Source organism: Lactuca saligna, chromosome 7 (assembly GCF_052625555.1).
Source record: "Lactuca saligna cultivar CGN05327 chromosome 7, ASM5262555v1, whole genome shotgun sequence".
Lineage (NCBI taxonomy): Eukaryota > Viridiplantae > Streptophyta > Magnoliopsida > Asterales > Asteraceae > Lactuca > Lactuca saligna.
This window is the reverse complement of record NC_136423.1, coordinates 30336881-30359883: the sequence shown is the minus strand read 5'-3', so window position 1 is coordinate 30359883 and position 23003 is coordinate 30336881. Positions and strand designations below refer to the sequence as shown.

At 33.3% G+C, this 23003-nt stretch overlaps 1 protein-coding gene across 1 annotated transcript; it reads right to left on the bottom strand.

Annotated features, from left to right (window-relative positions):
* Window positions 1–8011: 8011 nt before the first annotated feature.
* Window positions 8012–12049, bottom strand: LOC145004441 (Galactosyltransferase family protein). Its single transcript, XM_078963360.1, has 7 exons — window positions 10708–12049; window positions 10380–10612; window positions 9897–10187; window positions 9612–9740; window positions 8965–9138; window positions 8749–8856; window positions 8012–8392 (listed from the first exon to the last, which is right to left on the bottom strand). The coding sequence occupies exons 1-7, from the start codon at window positions 11642–11644 to the stop codon at window positions 8186–8188; spliced, it is 2079 nt and encodes a 692-aa protein (XP_078819486.1). The 5' UTR covers window positions 11645–12049; the 3' UTR covers window positions 8012–8185.
* Window positions 12050–23003: the final 10954 nt, after the last annotated feature.

Genomic DNA, 23003 nt, shown 5'->3' with positions numbered 1-23003 from the left:
GTAAGACTAATATGAATTGGATTAGTTGACTCTTATTAGATGAAATTAGGCAGTGGTTTGTAACAAATATTCATAGGTACTTATCAGAGAACTGATATTGAACGGACCCGCATCAAGATCTCATCATGGATCGCTATCATGAGTGTTGCTTGATTAAAAGGTATTATCTTTGTATCCTTCATACCTGAGATACATAGTGGGACTTAAATGTAGTAGTGTTATGCTTTGATATGGTAAAATGCTTATCCTTAACCGGACAGTTATAAATGTCATTTTTGTTGGATTAAGGTGTTTAAGGTCTTAACTAAATTGATATATTCTTATGAATAAAAGAAAAATCCTTTTTGGGTTACCCTCATATCCATAAATAACTAGGAATGATATTAGAAGAGAGAGGAAATAATTTATTAATTTATTATATGATTGATAAATTAATTAGAAATTGATTAGAATTAATTTATAATTAATCAGATTTAAATGGAAGTTTATTTTAGGTTAATTGGAATTAATTTGAGGTATAAGGATTAAGTTGCAATTGCTTAAAAGTTGAAAAATGAGGGATTCTAGAACCTTCCTTGCGTGGACGGTTTGGAGAGCTTCTCTAAGGGGTTCTAGAAGCCTCCAAGTGCAAATAAGGAAGCTGATTTGAATAAGATTAAAATATATTATTTTAATATTCAGAATAGGGTTTATCCTTTGACATCTGCAACTACAAAAGGACCCATAGGGCTATATTTTTGACGATTAGTCCCTTTTTTTAGCCTAGGCCGAAATTATGGATCCCCATTCTCTTTAAATCGATTATTTAGTTTCTAGGGTTTGAGTATGAGCCATTAGAGGCAACCATAATTTTGGTCCTAGTTTTCTGAAGACTAATTGAGGGTAAAAGAGTGGTATGTAGAATTGTAACACTAAGGTATGTAACTTTACTTGAGATTTTCAATTTATTCTAAGGTTTGTAGTAGTTTAAATACTATATTGCTATAATGTGTAAAGACATAGATCCATAGGTTGGTTATGCCAATAATTAGATTGTGTGTTAATTTTGATGTGAAAATATGTTTAATGTAACCTATAAAACCCATCAGTTTTCAAGTGTAGTGTGAACTACAGAAGAGGCTTATGTAATCAAGATGAGATTTGTTCATCTTATGTGTTGAGAGTTAGACATCTACCACGTGGTATCTAAAGTTGAACACCAAATGTTTGATTGCGATCCAAGTCTCATGTTCAACAGAATGTCTGTAACAAATGGATAACTGATAAACTTACCTTATAGATAAATTCTAGCTTGAGCTTTTGGAAATTGGATGTTGATGAATGTCATTCTTCGTCATGTATTATTAGGGGCATTGAAATGTTGTTAGACGTTCACCACTGTCTATATCAATCTATGACGAGTCTTGTGCAAGTCGGAGATTAAAATATCTTTCGGCCAAAGAGTCATTATAAAATGTTAATGCTAATGACATATGATCCTATAGGGTTAGGTCTTATAACAAGTTACCATTTACTGATTATTTATTTGAATTTGATTATTAATAAATATAATCCACACGTGTATTTAATTGGAAATTATTATTTTATGAAAATAATATTTTAACAACTAATTGAGAAATTATTATTTAGGGAAATAATATTATTTTGGAGAAATAACAACTTATAAATATATCATAAAGTATGATTTTATATATATATATATATATATATATATATATATATATATATATATATATATAATTAAACTTGTTAGAATTTATTTATATAATAGTTAGTTTTTATATAAAAGGGTTGTATATAAAAATATATGCTAGTTTATATAATACAGTGAATCATATACAAAGACCTAGTATTTATCCTAAAACCACTAACTCCTCGATGGAGTCGAGGTGGAGTGTAATGCTCCATCCCTTTGATTTTGTTGAAAGCATGGTTCATTGATCTTGATGTGGAGGTATATAAACCATTGTAGGACTTGGTTTGAGTTAGCTTTTTCCTACTTTTTCTCCTTTTTTTCCTTGTAAAAAAAAACTGTGAGCATGATGCTCATTTTTCCCCATTTTAGTCTTGCAATTTGGTGCTAGATTAAAGCCTCTTTGTTGCTTCTCCATTGAAGTTATATTTGGTATAATTAGAATTAATCAGAATTAATTTTATTATTGATTTTGTATTAATTAGAGGTGATTAAGGATAAAGGGTTAGAGTGTAATTGTTCAATAGTTAAGATATTCTAAAACCTCCTTATAGTAGACAGTTTTAGGAGCACTTATTAGGGTTTCTGAAAGCTTCTATTTGCTGGTATGGTTAGTGATTTAAATCAGATTACAATATTATTATTATAATATTCAAATGAGGGTTCCCTACAACTATTAATAGGGATCTATAGAAGTCTTGAAAAACACTAGATAATTCATAGTAAATTTCAAAATTACTCTTCCTCTTTTCTCTTTAATTTTCGATCCTAAATTTTCTCAGGGTTTGGGTGTGATGTATTAGAGGATTCTACATTATTGGAGCTAGCTTTCAAAAATTCCCAATGGAATTTCACATAAACAATTTGGGTAAAATGGATTCCTTTATCGATTAATTCTTGCGTGTAGTGTATGCTTAAAAACAAAATTCTCACTTTTCCAAACTTAATTAAACGTGGGATTGTTGTGTCCTCAAGTTTATATCCCTTTTGTCGGTCAATGTATGAGAGTATGGATCATGTTTTTCTCCTGCATATGTTATGTTGACTCGGAAATGTGAAAGTGGCCAGTAGGATGGTCTTACATTCTTCATAATCAACCTTCGTCTTGCTCTAAATTTCAGGATATGTTGAATTCTAGTGGCGGAGAAAAAACAAAGATGCAAAAAACTGAAGGCGTCTCTAATGTACTCCACCTTATGTATGTCATTGTTTTCAGGAACAAAAGATCTCATTATTTTCAAGAACAAAAGGTGAGCAATTATGCGTATTACAGATAATATTAGTATTTACGCTTTCAATTGAATAAATAATAGATCTAACTTGTATAAGACTGATTGGTCTAGCTGATGTATGTTTTTCATTTTCTTTATTGCGGCATAAGGTGTTCACTTAAGTTTTTGTTTTCTGTGTTAATACTATTTGGTCGCTATAAAAAATGAAAAAAGAAAGAAAAACAATGATAGGAATGAAGAGATTGCATGGCTACGTGTATAACATGGCCTAACTCCTTGCCGACATGTACCGGGTGTTTGGTGGTATTTTACAACAGAAAGAGGGACCTATTCAACACTTAGGGACCAATCTTTTGTCTTTATTTAACATGGCTATGTAATATAAATACTATTTAGATTTTTGTTTGGATAAATTAAAAAATGACATATTTTTTGCTAAGTTATTATTTTTATTTACATTCGAATTAGATAAAAACTAAAGACATTAAGTTTCATTATTAGGTTGGACGGAATGGAGCTACGAGGAGGGATGCGGGACGTTTCCCGCATGTGGTAACACCGCACCGTCGTGCGGGATGCGAAGCGCGGGAAGGGGGTGGGTTTGGGGATGTCGCGTTCTCACTCTTCACCTCATTCGTCCGTTATTTTTTTTTTCTTTTTTTGATTCAAACAGATATATAGTTGTTAATATATATATATATATATATATATATATATATATATATATATATATATATATATATATATATATATATACACTAGCAAATATGGTAGCATATAAGCGTGGCTACTATCTTATTGACGATATATCATTTCTTGTCTGTTTTTGTGAAATCGTTTACACCCGAAAAGGAAAAAGTTTAAAGAGGCGTAAGAGTCAGCTATGAAGGATGTGGAGCGAACATTTGGTGTACTTAAGAGACGTTGGCGGGTACTAGCAATCGGGGCAAGGTCATATGAATTGAAAATGTTACAACACATAATGTATGCATGTATCATATTGCATAATATGATTCTTGAAGACGAAAGAAGAACGATATATCGGTACAACGAATATGAAGTTTTGCCAAATGTCAAAGGAGTAGCCGTTGGTATACAAGAGTATAGGGCGAATAGAAGAGAAGTACACAATCACGACATTCATCATGCCCTTCGTGCTGATTTGGTGGAGCACATTTATAGGGCACATATTCAGCCCTCAATAGAGTTTCCTCACGATGATTTGTTTGACGAATCAGACGAGGATTCTGATATGTTCTTCGAGAGCGAAGATTCCAATGACGAGAGTGACGATCGTGAGAATGACGAAGAAGATGAGGTCGATGATGAAGACGATGATTCCGAGTTACGTATTTTGATTTTTTGTTTGATTTTTTTTTTTTGCGCTTTTTTTTTTTTATTTTCTACTTATTTAAATATTTGGTATAATGTAGTTTTTATTTTAATTAATAAAATGCTTTTATTTTTAATTAAATTTTATGTTTAGTATTATTAATTTAAAAAGTATAAATCATAAAAAAAAATTATATATATATATATATATATATATATATATATATATATATATATATATATATATATATATATATATATATATATATATATATATATAGTGAGGGAAACCCTTCCCATCCATTCCTTAGATTTTAGGTGAGCAAAATAAAAGTGAGGAAAATGATGGTATGATACACAAAAAGTGAGGGAAACTTCCCTTTCATATCCTCCAATCTTATCGTGTCTAAAACGTATTACAAAGTACAACCTGGTAGATCGATCGATATATAATAAATTAAGACAGCATCTATATGATATTATAGTGTCTAAAACGTTACATGATTTAAAAATCAAAGAATCAAAATCCCTTAATTAAGTATTGCATAACTTAAAAAATTAGATCTTTAAAGAAAAATAATTGATAGATGGGGCCACCTGATAACCCACTCCTTTCCTGAAAAGCTCCATGGAACCGCAAATCAACAACTTTAATTGTTTGAAAGAGATATTTGTTGAACATTACTGACCGAGTTAGATATTAATTGTTTAATATCGTATGTTGGACAATCAGAAATATGTTATTATTGCTAATGTGATATCTTATAACCTAGTCTTTACAAGATCAATATCATCATTTTTTTGTTGTATCTAGTTGTGTTGCTTCTTGTTGTGCCCATGATTAAACGAAACGTGATCTTCTATTGGCTGCACAAATTCTCTCTTTTTATCTCTCTCCTTTTAACAGGTGTTATAACATCATGAACACCACCTTTTCTTTTTGTTGTTTCTTGTTATAACACCACTTCAAGTTATCAATACTATATGCTCTAAGTAAGGTTTGCACTTACCAAAAATACAATGGGTACCTGTATTAATTTAAGAAATCAGTCCAACATATATTAAAATGAATATGTAAAATAATAAAATATCATTTTGTAACGTAAGCCTAAACTGTAAAGTTGGAAAATATTTTAAAAGAATACGCATAAACGTAAAAACGGTAAACTCTTAAAACAACGAAGATATAAAAACTGTAAAGGAATTATATATATATATATATATATATATATATATATATATATATATATATATATATATATATATATATATATATATATATATATATATATATATATATATATATATCAAAAAAATGTTGTAAAAAAAAATATAAAACACACATTTTCGATAAGCCGATGACGTCTTCTTTTAGTTTGATAATATATGTTGCAGAAAAAATTGAATATGAACAAAATTCTTTTGTTTGTTATCATCTCGAGTCATTTTCTATATAAAAAAGGAAGACAACATCTTCGTTAAGCCAAGCCAATGATGTCTTCTTTTGATATATGGGGGTTGAAATTCAGAAAATTATTAAATATAATAAAGGTTATCAAGTAAATAATAAAGAAAATTTATGTATCCTATATATTTAAGCAAATCATTTATTTTAAGGATTTAGTAAAGTGGAAGGAAGAAGTCTTTGAGAATTAAGGAAATATTTTCATAAAATAAATTAGAATCCTAACTTTTTTGATATTTTGAAACCAAATGGCAGGCCCAATAAAATTTGAAAGGAATAAATAAAGAATGTGTAGAAAGTAGAAACCATACATACTAAAACTTTGAAAAGAAGGATATAACGGGAATCGAACCTGTATTTGTTGGTAATCTTAAAAAAAATAACCGACCAACCAACTCAACTGAAGATAACTTTATAAAAGTTTAAACAATTTAAGCATAAGTAAAATACTAAAATAAATTAATTTTGGGCCCAACCGTGATAAAGCCCGGGGCCGTCGTCCACCTTACACAACCTATTGGGCTGGGCCTGTATCATGTTACATCAAATGTTGTAAATTATATAAACATAATGCAATTTGTTTTAGGTTAAATGGTATGGTAGTTGGTAAAAGAACATGTATAATACAAAAGTTATGTTTTTTTAAATCAATAGTGTGTTATTTTGTAAAAATAAAATATAACGTTTGTAAAACCATGCAAAAATAAAAAAAAAAATGTAAATTTTCGAAAAAAAAAAACTAATTCATAAAAAAAGATGTAAAAGATATTGTTCAATTAAAAAAAACATAAAAAAGTTATAAAAAAAGATTTGAGGAAAATTGTAAAAATTATTTGAAAATAGGTTGCGAAATGTATTTTTTTTTTCTAAAACTTATATTTAGGAAAAAGAAAAAAAAGTTGAAGAATTTTTTAAAAAAAAAAAATAATACTTGTATCATATTTGTAAAATACATTGAAAGCGGATTAAAGTTATACAAACAAAAAGATTTAAATAAAAAAAAAAAAAGTGTCTCATATTTGTAAACGAAAATGAAATTGGGTATTTATGCACTTTTCAGTTTACAATTTATAATTTTAAAATTAGTATTTCAAGATTATAAAAGTATTTTTTTTTCATATTTATTTTTTTTGTATTTTTACCTTTAATCATTTTTAGGTTTTTTATTTACCAAATTTTTATGTCATAAGTTTATAGGAGTAATATAAAAGTAGATTTTAAAATAATTACTCATCGACTAAAAAGTGAGAAAAAAATAATAAAAAAGGTAGCTGGTAGCACACTTTTGATAAAATTTTATGCTATGTAATAAACTGTCTTGTTCCATTATAAGATAAAATACTTTTATATTATAGTTAAAAGTTACTTCCAAACTGTTTATAACTTTGAGTAAACTATTTTTTTGAACATGTCACATTAAAAAATAATAACTTTGCATTACAAATCAACATCTACATGGTATTTTCTACATAAAAAATTATTTTTTAAGTTTTGCTATGATTTCTAAGATAGGGTCTTAAGATCTTACAACCAAAAAGCAGTTTAAATTATAGTATTATCGAATTTTTTTTAACAACTCATAGTATGACCGATTCTAAAGTAAGATTTATAACATGATCTTAGAATTGCAATTATAGTTGTAACATCTTACCTAAGATACAATCCCACTTCTTTAATCTTTATTCTCTAATCAAATCTTTAGTTTTCTTTATCGTAAAAAATTCACCAATTCTGCTCAAATCCCATACATATTCAACATGAAATTCAGCTAAAAAAAACTGTCCAATTAACTCAAAGCAGAGTATTATGTATCACACAAAGTCCCATCGAGCATTAGAACTTCATCCATTCATCTCAAATTAGCGAAAAATCACAACAATCATATGAGTTCATTTGTGATTTTATGTCTTACACACGATGATTTTATTTCTTTTTCCAGCTTACTATGTTTTCTTCTCAATCCTTGTGATTTACATCTATATGAATTATGATTTTAAAATGTCAAAGTTGATTCAACCATCAATGTTTATAACGAGTATTCCACAAACACGACATTGATCAAATCAAAAATCTAGTTCACTTTGTTGGCAAATTACATACTCCAAAATTACCATAGCAGGTATTCTAAATGTTCTTTTAAGACAAAATTATAAATTTGGTTCCTATCTTTTACCCAATAAAAACAAGTCCACTTTAACTTTTGAGATCGTTTATGTTAAAATGTTAATCACCAAACTGGAAAAATTCTCATGAAGTAAAATTGATTAGTGTTTGGTACCAAAAAAAAAAAAAAAAAAAAGACGTGATTGGTTCTATACAAATTAATCGTACAAATTGTGAATTACTACAAATCTGAATCTCAAGGATCCTAAAAACCTATATTGCCCACAAAATAATCATATAACAAACATAACATGGTTTGATTTTCATCACCATATTACATGAACGAAAATTGAAAATCATCTAAAAGTTGCAGCATCGAGGTCTTCCGTTTGCCAAATTATCCCACAAACACACCATTTGTCTAGGGGACTGATAATGTGCTGTGTAGTAGTTATCCATACATCCATACTGACAAAACTTCCCATGGTGCGAGTACTGAACCCGACTCTTGCTGCTATTGAACTGCTCCACCCACATTCCCATGCTCACGTCCTCCATTTTAAATATCTGCCAAACCAACACAGTACAAGGCCATTTACGTCTTTTTATTACCTTTTTTTTTTCTCTGTCCCAATCCAATTCATACGCAATGCACACTACAATGTCAATTTCTTCTGTCTTGTCAGGATGGGACTGTCTATTTTTTATGATGGGGAAGAGGAGGGCATTTTCGTCTTTTTACCTTTTTGGGTACCAGTCCTAGTCCTAGTCCTAGGCCAATGCACGCAAAACATAGTACAAGGTCAGTTTGTTGTGTCTTGTCAGGTGGACATGGGAATGTTTTTTTTTTTTTTTTTTTTTTATGATTGGGAAGAGAAGGGCATTTATGTCTTTTTGCAGAGATAAGGAGTGTAATTGAGGACCCTGAGTTTTCTTTTGGTGTGTTGAGAGACGATGAAATTGGCAATGTCACTGGAAATTATGTATCCTGGTCCGTTTGCGTAAGGTGGATACACTGCTTCAGGCCATTCCTGCAGATATTAGATGTGGATTTATGAACATGGGTTTGTTTTCTAAAAAAAGAAAAAAGATAAATAAATGTTGTTTATGAATTAATTAAGAATGAAAAGTTGTGATACCTCAAAACTAACTGCCCACTTGCCATGTCTGAGAGGGCGATGAAAGAGATTCAAATTGCCCATATAAAGAGACTGTTCACGTGGGACCCGGTCGAGTTCTTTTAAGATTATATCCATCCTTGTGAAAGTGTCATCATCACATTTCATTACGTATGATGCACTTAGATTTTGAACCTACATTTCAAATGGTTTTTTATTATTGAATCATAGTAAATAAGAAGCCAATTCAGAAAAAGGAAAATTTTAAGAAAATATCCCTGATCTTGAGCAAATTTTTCGAAGGAGGGGTATTAGTGGCAGAAAAGCAAAGATAGGGATATATTTCAGTAAGGATCATTGGTGAACATAGGTTTGTAAAAGGGGGTGTTATTGGCACAAAAGCAAAGATAAAGGTATATCTCAAATAGGGTTATTAGTGAACATATTTTTGTTAACTGCTATTACTTATAAGCACAAAAGCAAAGATAGGAATATATTTCAGGGAAGGTTATTAGGGAACATGTTTCTGAAAGAGGGGGTGTTATTGGCACAAAAGAAAAGATAGGGATATATTATGTGAACGTATTTCTTGCAACAGGGGGTGTTATTTGCATATTTTCTTAAATTTTCACATAGAAAGTATAGGAAAAGGGTAGAATTGTAATAACCGCATATTCACAAATGGCAATAGTTTTGAGCACCACAAGCTCATAGTGATCCATAAATGTTAATACAACAATATCTCCAAAATAAGCTGCCTCCTTTTTCAAAACTGCATTTTGCTCCCTTCTTGGACTCTACATTTTTTATTTAAAAAAAAAAAAAAATTTGTTATGAGAAACATATATATATATAAAGTAATAAACCTACAATTAAATTAAAAGATAGGGTGGAAGAAGTAAACAGATAAATAAATTACAAAACCATTTGAAAAGACAAGAATGCCCTCTTACCAATGCAACAAAAAAGCGAACAACAACATCTGAGGTTTTGATGGCAGAAGCTTGCATCCATGTTTTCCTAATAGCCATACGCTCAGCAAAGTGATTTGTAGCTGATAAAATCCCAATAAAAACTCGGATAGGATGACCTGGCAAAGGTTTAGCTTTCCATTTTTCTGACATTTCTATTACCCTTTGAGGTGAGAAGCTTGGATGAGAAGCTGGAAGTGATGTGGCAAAAACTGAATGAACATCTACATCACCTTTAATTGCTAATCCTGTTGCATCCTCAAGTGTATACCCCTAATAATAAATAAATAAATAAATAAAACGAATCAATTATCTTAATAGCAGTGAATTTCTCCTCAATTATTCCATTTCCTTCTGTTTCTCCAAGTTTCTGTCATTCTCTCACTTCTTTTTTACACATCTTACATCCAAACATCATTAACTCAGAAAAGAATAAAGAATGTAAAGGGATTTAGAGTAACATACTGTACGATATGGGAATGAAGTCACATGTCTTCCTCCAACATTTATATGGTATCCATCAACTCCAGCACGTATTGTTAAAACAAACAGTTTTCCCTCCACAAAAGGAAATGGCCATGTCACTTCTGGTTTTTGTGCACGTCCTATGAATCTCTTGAACCATGTTGTTGTTCTTGATTCTTTTGAATCAACAACATCATTACGCAACCATTTTTCACATCTTTGAAATCCATCAACTGATAAAGATAATATAGACTGATTGAAATACCAAAAGAAGGAATAGAAACTCGTGTAATGTTAACAAAATTTATGTGAAAAGTGAAAAGCTTACCAAGCATATCATCATCGCCTTTTGAAGGTAAACCATCACACCTCTGAGCTGTACCCCATTGCATCCTGTAACACGTGTTATGTTCAATGACAGGTTGTTGACTCCAATCACCTCTCAATCGAGGGTTGAGATGCAGAATTTTTGGGGGATCTTCTGCAACTACAGACTTTAGCCCTTGCAACTCGACCTTAAATTGGGAAACCAAAACCATGGGGTCACCTGCTTTTATTTTTGCAAGCTGTGGAACATACTCGTTATGAGCATGATGAGGGGTTCCCACTACTGTAATTGATGATCCTGCAGCAAGACCACAGGGAAGGAATGTGATTCGGTCTCCTTTAGTTAGTTCTTCACTACTCATTGATACCCATGGAGGACAATGCTCTTGCTTTCCTTCAAGTATGGAAGTCAAATCATTGTCCTTCTCGTTGTACTTATGAACCTCTTCCCATGCCTTCAAACCTAAACTCCAAGCTTCATCTGCCATTTTCTCCAATCCAGTCATATCCCGAGTCCTTTGCCTTCGCCTCAAAATATCACCAGTTAATCTCCCATATCGAAGATCAATAGGTGGAAAACTATCATCGTTCTCTTTTTGACTCGCTCTTTCAATTCTGCTACCATTTTCTAACCTTTCCCTAAAGTTATCATCAGGTTCCTCTTCTAACTTCTTCTCTTCTTTCACTTTTTCAAATCTGTTATCATTTTCTAACGCCTCGCTATTTCCATCCTCGTATGCAGATCCTAACGATGGCTTACTGACTTCTAACTGATCTCTCCGAACTGCTTCATCCTCAGTAGTGGTCGACGTCTCGAAATAAGCAGAGAACTTGAAGCAAACAAGGATCAAATACAATGCCGCTATAACAAACAAAATATGTGGCAGTTTTACCCTCCTCAAACCAAAAACTTCACTCCTCGACCTCTTCATTTTCATTTATTAGATAACCAAATCGGACACATTGGGCCTTAATTCTACAAACTAAAGCAATCTCATCTCATAACTTCAGTTGATCCAAACACAAGTTGAAATCGATAAATAAAAGGGCGTAAGAGAAACCGAATCCTGCGTACCCTAATTTTCTGAAGATGCAGTTTGAATCTTCGCCTGTAGTAGGCGGATTTACCTTCAATCGAATGCGAAGAACCTGAGGAAATCAGCGGCAATTTGCAGAAACGGAAGTTTTGAGAGGGATCGAAAAGATTTAAAGACCTAAGATGGGAAATAAACGTGACAAAAGGTGCGGATGAATGTAATGAGCAGACATGACATGATCATATATTATAAAGGTCAGGTGGAGCAATCTTGTCTAACCAAAAGGAAAAAAATATGGTTTTTATGCCCCCGTTAAATGTTACAATTTGCCTAATACCCTAAAAACTGCGAAGAAATTTTATTAAATAATCAGACTTCGAAGGGGAGTTTGGACCCAAAATCACACTCAATAAATGGATGGACCCAAGCACCGTAAATAAGACAAATGATCGGGCTCAAAACATGACCGGGCGTCAGGGTCAAACAACTAATGCTTACATCGATGATAGAGGAATATAGAGCAAGCATTATATCGTGCTCTATCCATCTATTAGGATGAGCTAGTGTTGGCAAATACATGTCACGGAGACCCAAACCAATATTTTACCAACCGAACCAATAAAATCGGTAGCTAAGTTGTTTGGTAGTCAATACGTTTGGTTGGTAATACCATGCAAATTAAGTAGTCTTGGTATAGTAACGGTATGAAATTTTAACTATATATATATATATATATATATATATATATATATATATATATATATATATATATATACAAATCTTACGGTCCGGTCTGGTTTTTATACGGTTTGAAATCTTAAATATCGTAAGCCAAACCGTTAAATATGGTTTGAAAAGTTTATAACCGCAAGCCAAATCGTAAAGAAAAATACAAACCGTAAAACCAAACTGATGATCGGTTTGGCCGGTTTCACAGTTTCAAACCGAACCGCGAACACCCCTAAGTGAAACAACGACCAAATGTCCATAGATTCAAATTATATTCATGTATAGTACATATTAGTTAAATAGTACTGTAACGCCCATGTTTCTAGGCTAAGCATTAATATAATGGTGTAATAGTTAGGATCAACAAGTATAACCTACATGGAAGTAATAAAGAGAAATTATTTGAGTATTATGTGATTTTATGTGGTTTATACTTAATTATAAGATATAATAAGTTAAGAATAAAAATAAGCGTCAAAAATAAAATAATAGATAGGTCCAATATCTATGAAGAAAGTTGTAGTGGTCGGGACAAGGATTCTCAAGATATAAAGAACACTGACATCTAAGTTATAACGAATAAGTTATGACCTATTAGGGATGAGCGTGGAACGGAACCGGTACCGACCCGTACCGTTCCCGATATCCCAAAAACCGAATTCAATCAAAAGTTAATCCCGAGTACTGAACCGAAACCAGTACCGGGAATGGTACCGATTTTCGGTACTAGTACCGGTACCGGCGATACCGAATCCCGAATTTTGTGTATTTGGAGTACCAAGTATTGTCCCATATTTTTAAATTCGGTACCGGTTTCGGTTCCGGTACGGTACCAGTACGGGATCGGGATTTGGGAAAAACTGCTCATCCCTATGACCTGTTGAAGTTTCGTGACAAAACCGGCACGGCACCGGGAACCGTAAAAAAGTGAGTTTATGATAAAGCACTTTTTGGCCTTAGTGACCTAAAAGAAAGTTTTAGAGTACATCTCCACCTACCCTTGGATATAAAGAACGTCGAAAACAGAGTTCGTATGCAAACGTTATGACCTTCCGAAGATGTAGCTGTCTGAGGGCATGACACGTGGCATAAACCCTAGTCGCCTCATGTCCACGACGTGGACATTAAGTTCACTGCGTGAAATTAGTCAAAGACACTAATCGAGGCTAGAAAAACACGTACTAAGTCTACGGGAGGGATGTGTTAAGATCCCACGGCGTGAACATCAAATTCATGACATGAAAATGCCATCCGGACACCTTTCGGAGCTAGAACGCAGATGGCAAGTCTACAAAGTAATTCAGCCATCCGCCACAACGTGAACATCAAGTCCACGACGTGAATGGGCCCAAAACAACCTATAAATAGCAAGTTCGATCTCAGCCATTCTTACACCAAATTCTTACCTCTCTCTCTCTCTCTCTCTCTCTTTTCTGTCTGTCTCTCTCTCTCTCTCTCGTTTGTTGAAGGCATGCCTCATCCCTAGCCTGACGATCACGAACTGCTGACCGCTTTAGTTAGATTCTATCAACTCACGCTATTAAGGTGAGTGAATAGTTACTTTCATCTTACATATAGATATGAAGTATTTTTATATAAATTACATGTTATATGTGCATATTATTTGTATACTTGTTATCTATGCTAAATGAACACTATTATACATGTTTTAAATGATTTAAACCGCATATGTATTTTATATCTACAAATATGTTGGGGTAAAACATTAGTAGATGAAATAGTTGGCGTGTGATGACAACCACAAATTTTTCCAGTCATCTAGCAGAGTATAGATGACAACCACAAATTTTTCTAGACAATCTAGTGGAACGCTAGCAGGCCCGCAACCTGTAGGTTTTTGTGAACGATGTGTTCATAGGTATACTCTATCCCCCTCATGGTTGCCTTAATAACATGTATAGATGAGGAACCCCCTTAGCAGTAGTGTCCATCCCGATGAAAATCCTTAGGGTAGGTCCCTTACTTTAGATGATTTAGGGACAAAAAGTAAGGATAACGAGAATGGGTAATCAGTTTGTTTGATTTGATGAAGTTCATAAACTTAATTATTGTGGGTTGAAAACCCTATGTGCTCACCAGGCTCCCAAGCCTGACCCACTCAGTTTTCTCGTATACAGGTATTGGCAAGAGAGCACAAGAGTGATGATCTGATAAGAGATCAATGGATTATAGGTCACTATAATAAATAGATATTATAAGGCCTATGTTGTTTATGTTTATGCTTTTGATATGTATTAACAATGACATCTTGAGGTTTTTAATATAATACATTTCTTCGGAAATGTTTTGATAAATTCTTTATCATATTTTTTCGAACAAATTCCGCAATATATTTCATTATAAATATACTCTGATTTTCAAATAAAGCATAAATAAACCGGTCTTTTCTAGCCGTGAATTTAGGGATGTTACAAGTACATATTAGTTAAATAGTACATATTAGTTAAAAATTTTGGTATATACCAAATACCAATATGTATCAACAAAATTTGTTAGTAGCCAAATTAATTGGTACCAAGTACACTTGGTACGGTACTGGTAGCTAAAATCTTATACCAACTATAGTTGGTACAGTACTTGGTTTGGAGAAAAAAACTCACTACCGTACCAATTCCACCCTAGGATGAGCACATTAGACAAATGATAAAAAAATCCTAGTATACAAACTAACTTTTTAGACTGTATGGAATGAGCACATGTGTCCTCAATAAGAATATAAATACCTTCTATATGGATATTTTTCAGTTTGCCATAACACACTTCTCCACACTTACCCTTTTGTACACTCTTAGAAAATACACAAACACATCCTAATAATATTGGTTCCTTTATTAATCATAAGAACTAGATTGTTTGCAAGAACTTACAACAAAAAGTTCACTATATCAACCTATTCTACGCTCAACCTAAATCTACTCACAAGATGATAAAGAGCTGAGTGAAACAAAGTATAACAAACTGAAACCATAGCTATCGTTTACAAAGAAAATGAGAGAGAATACAACAAATGTGTGTATAAAATGAGAGCAAATTGTGACATCCCAAAATTACGGTCATTTTAAAACTTTTTTATGCTTATTTTAAATTAGAATGACCTTTATAGATGCATAATTTGTCTCATAAAAAGTATTTTCCAAAGAAAATGTTTTTCATTGATTTATTAAAAATTTAGGATATCATAACCGATACAAAACATAAGCATAAACAAGTCTTACATCAATATTAAAGCAGCCTACAAACTCCTTTAATCTCTCAGCAAATGATTACATTATCTATTATTATCTTCGTATTGCTACATGTGATACAAAGAAACTGAATGGGTCAGGTTGGAAAACCTGGTGAGTACATAGGGATTTTAATCTCACAATGTTATAATATATATATATATATATATATATATATATATATATATATATATATCTTAAATTTACAAAACCAACTGTTACCAAACAATATATAGATGTGCCTCCGACTTGGATATCTATAACTTGCATACCTAAACATGCCTACCCTAATCGATCCCCACATATCCTAGTATAAGATTATAAAGAATGCTTATCTCACCTGATGAATCATTATAATAATCAAGTGATTGTGATATGGAAGATGACCAAACATATATTTACAGTTGCCTAATCTGGACCCACCATTTATGGTCATCCAAAGGAATATGCAGACATACCATTACAATTGTCTAACCTGGGCTCACCATTCCCGATCACCCAAAAGAATATGCATACATACCATTACGGTTGTCTGATCTGGGCCCACCATTCCTGATTACCTAAAAAGAATATGCATACGTACCATTATAATTGCCTGATCTGGACCCACCATTTCTGGTCATCCAAAAAGGAATACACTTTATACTTTGGTATGTATTTCGTATCTCAAAATGGTTATAAATGATTCCAAACTTATAGTAAATATACTTCATAGATTGGGTCCTTTGGAAATACTCAATAACACATTGAAAGTATGCATGCATAAATTGGCGGATAATTTCCAAGGTTTCAACAATGTGGAAGATCATCGTTATCCAAACATTACTTGATGGTTGCGATACAACTTATGATTTCAAGATGCCGGCTAAGCATGTAGTCGATCTCATTCTCAGATACATATGATGTAGCAATGTTCTCTTTGATCACATTGTACTACAGTAGGTTTTACTTTTATCCGCTTCCCATCAGTATTCAATTTCAACTCATTATACAAAGCTACATACCATAACTTATGGAAAATATACATTTTTGCCACTTTCTTCATTTTTATGCCAAAAAATAGTTCATGTATACAAATTAGATACAAATTTATCATCAATGTTTTTCGTATTGTTTTATCTGTACCAAATTAGTTGGAACATAAATACCATAATAACATTCAAACACACACTTATGTTATAACGTGGACTTGATTGGTAATCTAAAACTGGTTGTTCCTATTTTTCACTTTGTTTGGCTAGTTGTTGCTACAAATTATAAGGCCATCATGGTTGTGATACCAAAATGTTTATGATTTAGAGAATACTTGTCATTATTCTTGTTTTGTAGTACTTATTCCTAATATTTATAATCCAAACTAATTGATTAATTATATATGCCTAAAAAGGGGAAACCACTACTGCTAGAATACTTATTAGTTGTAATATCAGTAGAATATTACTTGTTGACTTGTAAAAACTTAATAAATATTGTTTGTAACTACCCAAAAATCAAGGGTAAAAATTTCATTTTTCATTACAGTCAAAATCACAGATATCATTTAATCCAAACATTTCAAAAACGCTGCTAATTAAAAATATTTACCAAAATTCATCCCAAAATCACATATTGCAGAAAACAAGGGTGTGTGCACTACGATCAAGTTGGGCCCTTCCTTTCTAAACTGATGATACCTGAAACCATGAACAAAATTGTAAGCATGAAACTTAATGAGTTCCCCAGAGCATACCCCACATAATCACATAAACGATATCAATTGCATAAACCATTCATATGCATATATAAGGATGTCATGGAAACCCTCCAAGGTCTTATACACATAATCACATATATCATACCAACTGCATAAACCATGCATATACACATATAATGATGCTATGGAAACCATGCAAGGTCTTATACACATAATCACATATATCATATTAATTGCACAAGTCATGCATATAAACATATAAGAATGCCCTGGAAACCCTCCAAGGTCTTACACCAAATACCACTAGAAACCCCCACGTGGTCTTAACTACTTGCCATGGGAACCCCTACATGGTTTTCGCCAACTGCCATGGGAACCCCCATATGGTCTTCACTGACTTCCATGGAAACCCCCACTTGGTCTTAGCTAACCAAGGAAATATCATGCAAAATAAACATACAAGCATACTAGGATGCCATGGAAACCATCTATCACAACTAACATTTAGCTAGGAAATTATAGTCCTATGTAACCATTCATCCATTGTAAAACATGCACTTTAAGTAAATCTCACTCAATGCTCGTTTAGATTCATCAATTATATTCATCAAGGAATCTGAAAACCCTAAGAATCCCAGTTGGAGTCCATATTGGACTAGGAGCTCCTTATTGGGCCTAATGGACCAATAAGCACCCAATTCAACTTTATGGGATTTAGAAGCCCTAATCCATATTGGACTAGGAGCTCCTTATTGGGCCTAATGGACCAATAAGCACCCAATTCAACTTTATGGGATTTAGAAGCCCTAATTGGATCCTAATTGGACCTAATTCATAAGTCCAAAACATTTTGGACCATTTGGGTCTAGAATGACTCATTCTAACCCTAATGGGCCTTATTGGGCCATAACTAATCCAATTAACCATTAGTGAGCCATAAGCCATTCTTTTATTCTAATTGGGCAGTGAATGCTTCCAAGGGCCCAATAGGCTGAAAAATTCTATGTTTAGGATCCAAATATCCTAGCTAAGGTGAATGGGCCCAATCTACTCTATCCTTTCTTCTTGGCCCAAAAATCCCGGCCCATGTATAAAAAAAAAAAAAAGATTAAGGGAGGGTTGACTTTAGGAGGTGTCACCTCCATTTTATACATCATGTATCCATGAAAGATCCTCCATGTACCCAAGATAGTCACCTCACCCCTCACTCTCCCCTCTCTTCTTCTACCCTCGGTCGAGAGAATCAAAAAACACACACACACTTGAAAGTTCTATCCAAATCCTCTCTAAGATCATCCTCACCTTTCCTTCAAGATCACAAAATTTTGCTAGGGTTCTAAGGATTCTTCTTCAAGCCATTCAAATCTTTGGTAAGTTATTGTCAACCACAAGTATCTTCTTCCATATAATATGAAAAACTACTTCTTACATAGTTTTTATTCCATGATCACACCTTAGAAGCTCCATAAACTCGAGATCTACATCAAGGGTGTGCTAAGACCAAAAATATTCCCACTTCTTCTTCAAAACCGAAGCATCAAAGCAAATGTGAGTTCATACCCCCTTGTTTTCGGTTTTCATATGATTTTTAGGGGAGAATGCAAGTAAAATGTGTAGATCTATGTGTTAGATGCATGTTTTGTGTGAATACTTGGTTTATTTGGTAATAATGGGTTAGATCTTAGCAAATCTTGAAATTTAAGTATTATCTAGCAAAGATCTATGAACTATTACATTATATACATCACATTACCAAACCAAAAATGATTACATGTTTAAGATACAAAAAGTTTCAACAAAAACTTGGTTAAAGGTCAAAATTGTCAAGAAAACAAAATATAAGGGTAAAAAGTGTTATTTAAGCTTTCTTAAGGGCCAAACTGGTCCTAGTTGTATAAAAAGGTGTTTTTATGTTAAACATACTTGAAAAAGGGCTAAAAAAGAAAATTTAAGCTTAATGGACCAACATTTGGGCCTCACGGTTGTTGGGGCCCAAATTTCGAAAAAATGGTGTTTTGGGTTAGAAATGATATTTTGCCAAATTTTCGAATCATAAATGAAGATAAACCAAATTTAAGGGTAAAAATAACATTTATTTCAAATTGGACCAAAAATGTAAATTTTTCCAAAATTGGGCCGAAAGTGAAAATGTTTACAAACAAGGGGTTGAAAGTGCACTTTTCTGTAAAACAGGGTTCTAAATGCGAAAATATAACTTTTGGGTCAAATCGTAAATTTTTAGACATTTGGGACAAAAATTGCAAGTTTTTATAACTTATGGACTAAAGTGTCATTTTTACAAAACTTTGGGCTTAACTAAAAATTTGAGTATCATTAGACAAAATGTCGATTTTAACAGAAAGCTTCTTAACGTCAATTTGGTAAACCTTGAGCTAAAACGAACAACGGAACAAAACGAACGAACGAAATACGTCAATAATCAATTATTGGGCTTAATGTTCATGATACTTAGCCGTTGGGCCCTTAGGGCCCAACTAAGTATATATTGAGCCCAATGTATTCCATGACGTGTTTAGTGGGCCTTGCGACACACTTACATGTTGATTTGGGCCTAAATTATGGGTTGCATGCTTATTGGGCCTTTGTGGCCCATTTTCATGCCAATTGGGCCTAAATTGCTCTTTTACTATGTTATTGGACCTTTGTGGCCCATTTACATGTTAACTGGGCTTGGAATGAAAATTCACATACTTGTAGATCGTAAATATACCTCTACATGATTTCTGAATTTGTATACTTACCTTTGGAATGGAAGAATCTATAACTAATGAGTAAAACATGAAACTTGGGGAAATTCTTATCAATCGGGAAAGGTTGAGAATCTAGTGAGACTTGTCAGTTGGCACCTCCGAGTGTACAATCATAGCTTGTAGTTATAATCAGAGTTTCTTGGATTGAAAGCGGGAGTTTATGTATATATCTATATGAGGTGAACCCCCCCCCCCTACGCCTTAGTTGCTTGCTACAGCTAGACTAGGCCAGTCTAGGGCGACAACATCCTTAGCAAGACCGGCATTTGGAAAAATACCAAGACGGGCAACCTAGTCATTATCATGCATGGTTATAACGGCTCACGTAGGGATTCAACACCACTTAAACACATAGGAGATTAATTCTTTAATTGTGTCATCACGAAAACACTTAATCAACGAGACAAGCACCTAGACATTAAGACAAAAAATATCAGATTTTCTGGGGAAAATATTCATATATACTTATCAGTTATTCAAAATACAATGAATCTAAACTACATTCATATAAGTTATAACTATGAAATTCACACATGCATTTATACTTGATTTTCACATCATTTCCAGACAATTTACAAAAAATATCGGATTTTCTGGGTTTTTTATGAAAGATACAAAAACTTTTACTCAAACATACTTATGAACTCACCAATATTATATATGTTGACCGTTTTCAAAATAACTTATATTCTCAGGTAATCGTTAAGCTGGAAGAATTGCAAGTGTGTTTGGTTTTGTTTATGTAATATCCTTGTCATATTTTAACAATTTGAACTTATGTAATTTTAACAATGTACTTGATGTAAACAATGTCGGTTGTATTATGTAATGCTGGTGATGAATGTGTTATGTTTCATGTATATTCATTGGGATGATTATTTAATTTTTAGTCACACGAGCCCCCGGACGTTTCCGCCATCTGGTTCGGGGGTGTGATAGATTGGTATCAGAGCAATGTTTATAGTGAACTAACATATCTAACCATACATGATATGCAACTATAAACACAGACTAAATAACTCTGAACAAAATAAAAATTTCACACATATGTGTGCATATTAGGATAATAACCTAACAATATGTAATAAAAGCTTCTTGAGGAAATTGACCACTATGATTAAACCTGGGCAGTTATGTAGTCATATTAAGGATGAATATAGCCTGATTAACTATATTTATTCAGAATATGACCAACAAGTGTTCGGGAGTAACCATAGAGGGAAATGAATCCAAAAGCCTACCCTACTCTCCAATAACTCTAGGGAATCCAAACACTAATAATTAAAAAATAATATGAGAATAATCGAAACATGACTTGTTCCCGCGCCCCATGCAGTCACCATGAATGATGATCAGCAAGGGGTACATTTCTACCAAACGCTAGTGGCTCAAGGAATGCTTGAGGAGGATCCTGAAGAAAACCCCGAAGGATTAAGAGAGTAAGAAGGGAAGAAACAAAAAGAGAAAGGTAAAATGGAATTCAGAATCATCTAAGAAGCAACAAACGGTGTCTGTCCATGCTGCAACACAAGCTACTACCACACCACATGCTCCAGCCTCATCTATACCAAATACTTCCAAGCAGTATGCGGGAAATCTCCCTAAGTGTAACAAATGCAACCTCCACCATCACGAGGAGTGTAGAGATATGAGTTGTATAAGGTGCAATCGAAAGGGCCACACATCGAAGTATTGTAGGACTCAGCTTCAACAGAACCATATGATAACCAACAACAACAACAACAATACGGGAGCTAGTTATACTTGTTACGGATGTGGGAAAACTGAGCATATCACGCGAAATTGTCCCAACGCATACAATCAAGGGATAAGAGCAGCAGGGAGAGTACTGACAATGGGTCAGGGTGAAGCAGTGCACGACCCAGCCGTTGTCACCGGTACGTTACTGCTTAACAACTCGTATGCATGCATTTTATTTGATAGTGGAGTAGAGCGAAGTTTTGTGAGTAATAAGTTCAAACATTTACTAAAACAACAACCCCAGAAGCTCAATGAAGCCTTCACGGTGGAAATGGCTAATGGGAAGACCGAATCAACTAAGGATATCTATGTAGGGTGTGCACTAACTCTAAACTATCACACATTCTAAATAAAATTAATGTCTGTAAATATTAGGAGTTTTGATGTGATCATCGATATGGATTGGTTGAGCCCCCATCATGCCGATATTATGTGTCACGAGAAGGTCATTCGCCTTCATCTTCCTAACCACGAAACCCTAATATTCTACAGAGATAAACCCAGCGTAAACCTTCTCCTTATCTCGAGTATCAAGGTGAAAAAGTGTTTACGAAAGAAGAACTACGCATTCCTTGCTCACGTGGTCGATAAGACCAAAGAGGAAGCGAGCATTCAAAACATCCCAGTGGCATGTGACTTCCCGGATGTGTTTCCAGAGGAACTTCCTGGAATACCCCCAGAACGACAAATCGAATTTCGAATCGACCTAGTTCATAGAGCCACTCTAATTGCCAAATCACCCTATAGGTTGGCTCTCGCTGAAATGAAGGAATTGTCAAGCTATTAAGTGAACTCTTGAATAAAGGATTCATTAGACCAAGCTTCTCTCCATGGGGAGCTCCAGTTCTTTTCGTTAAAAAGAAAGACGGATCCTTCAAGATGTGCATTGACTATAGGGAACTGAATAAGCTTACTATCAAAAACTGGTACCCACTTCTGCGAATCGATGATCTATTTGACTAGCTTCAAGGGGCTAGTTACTTTTCAAAGATAGATCTAAGATCCGGTTATCATCAAATCAAAGTCCAAGATGAGGACATTTCTAAGACTGCTTTCCGAAC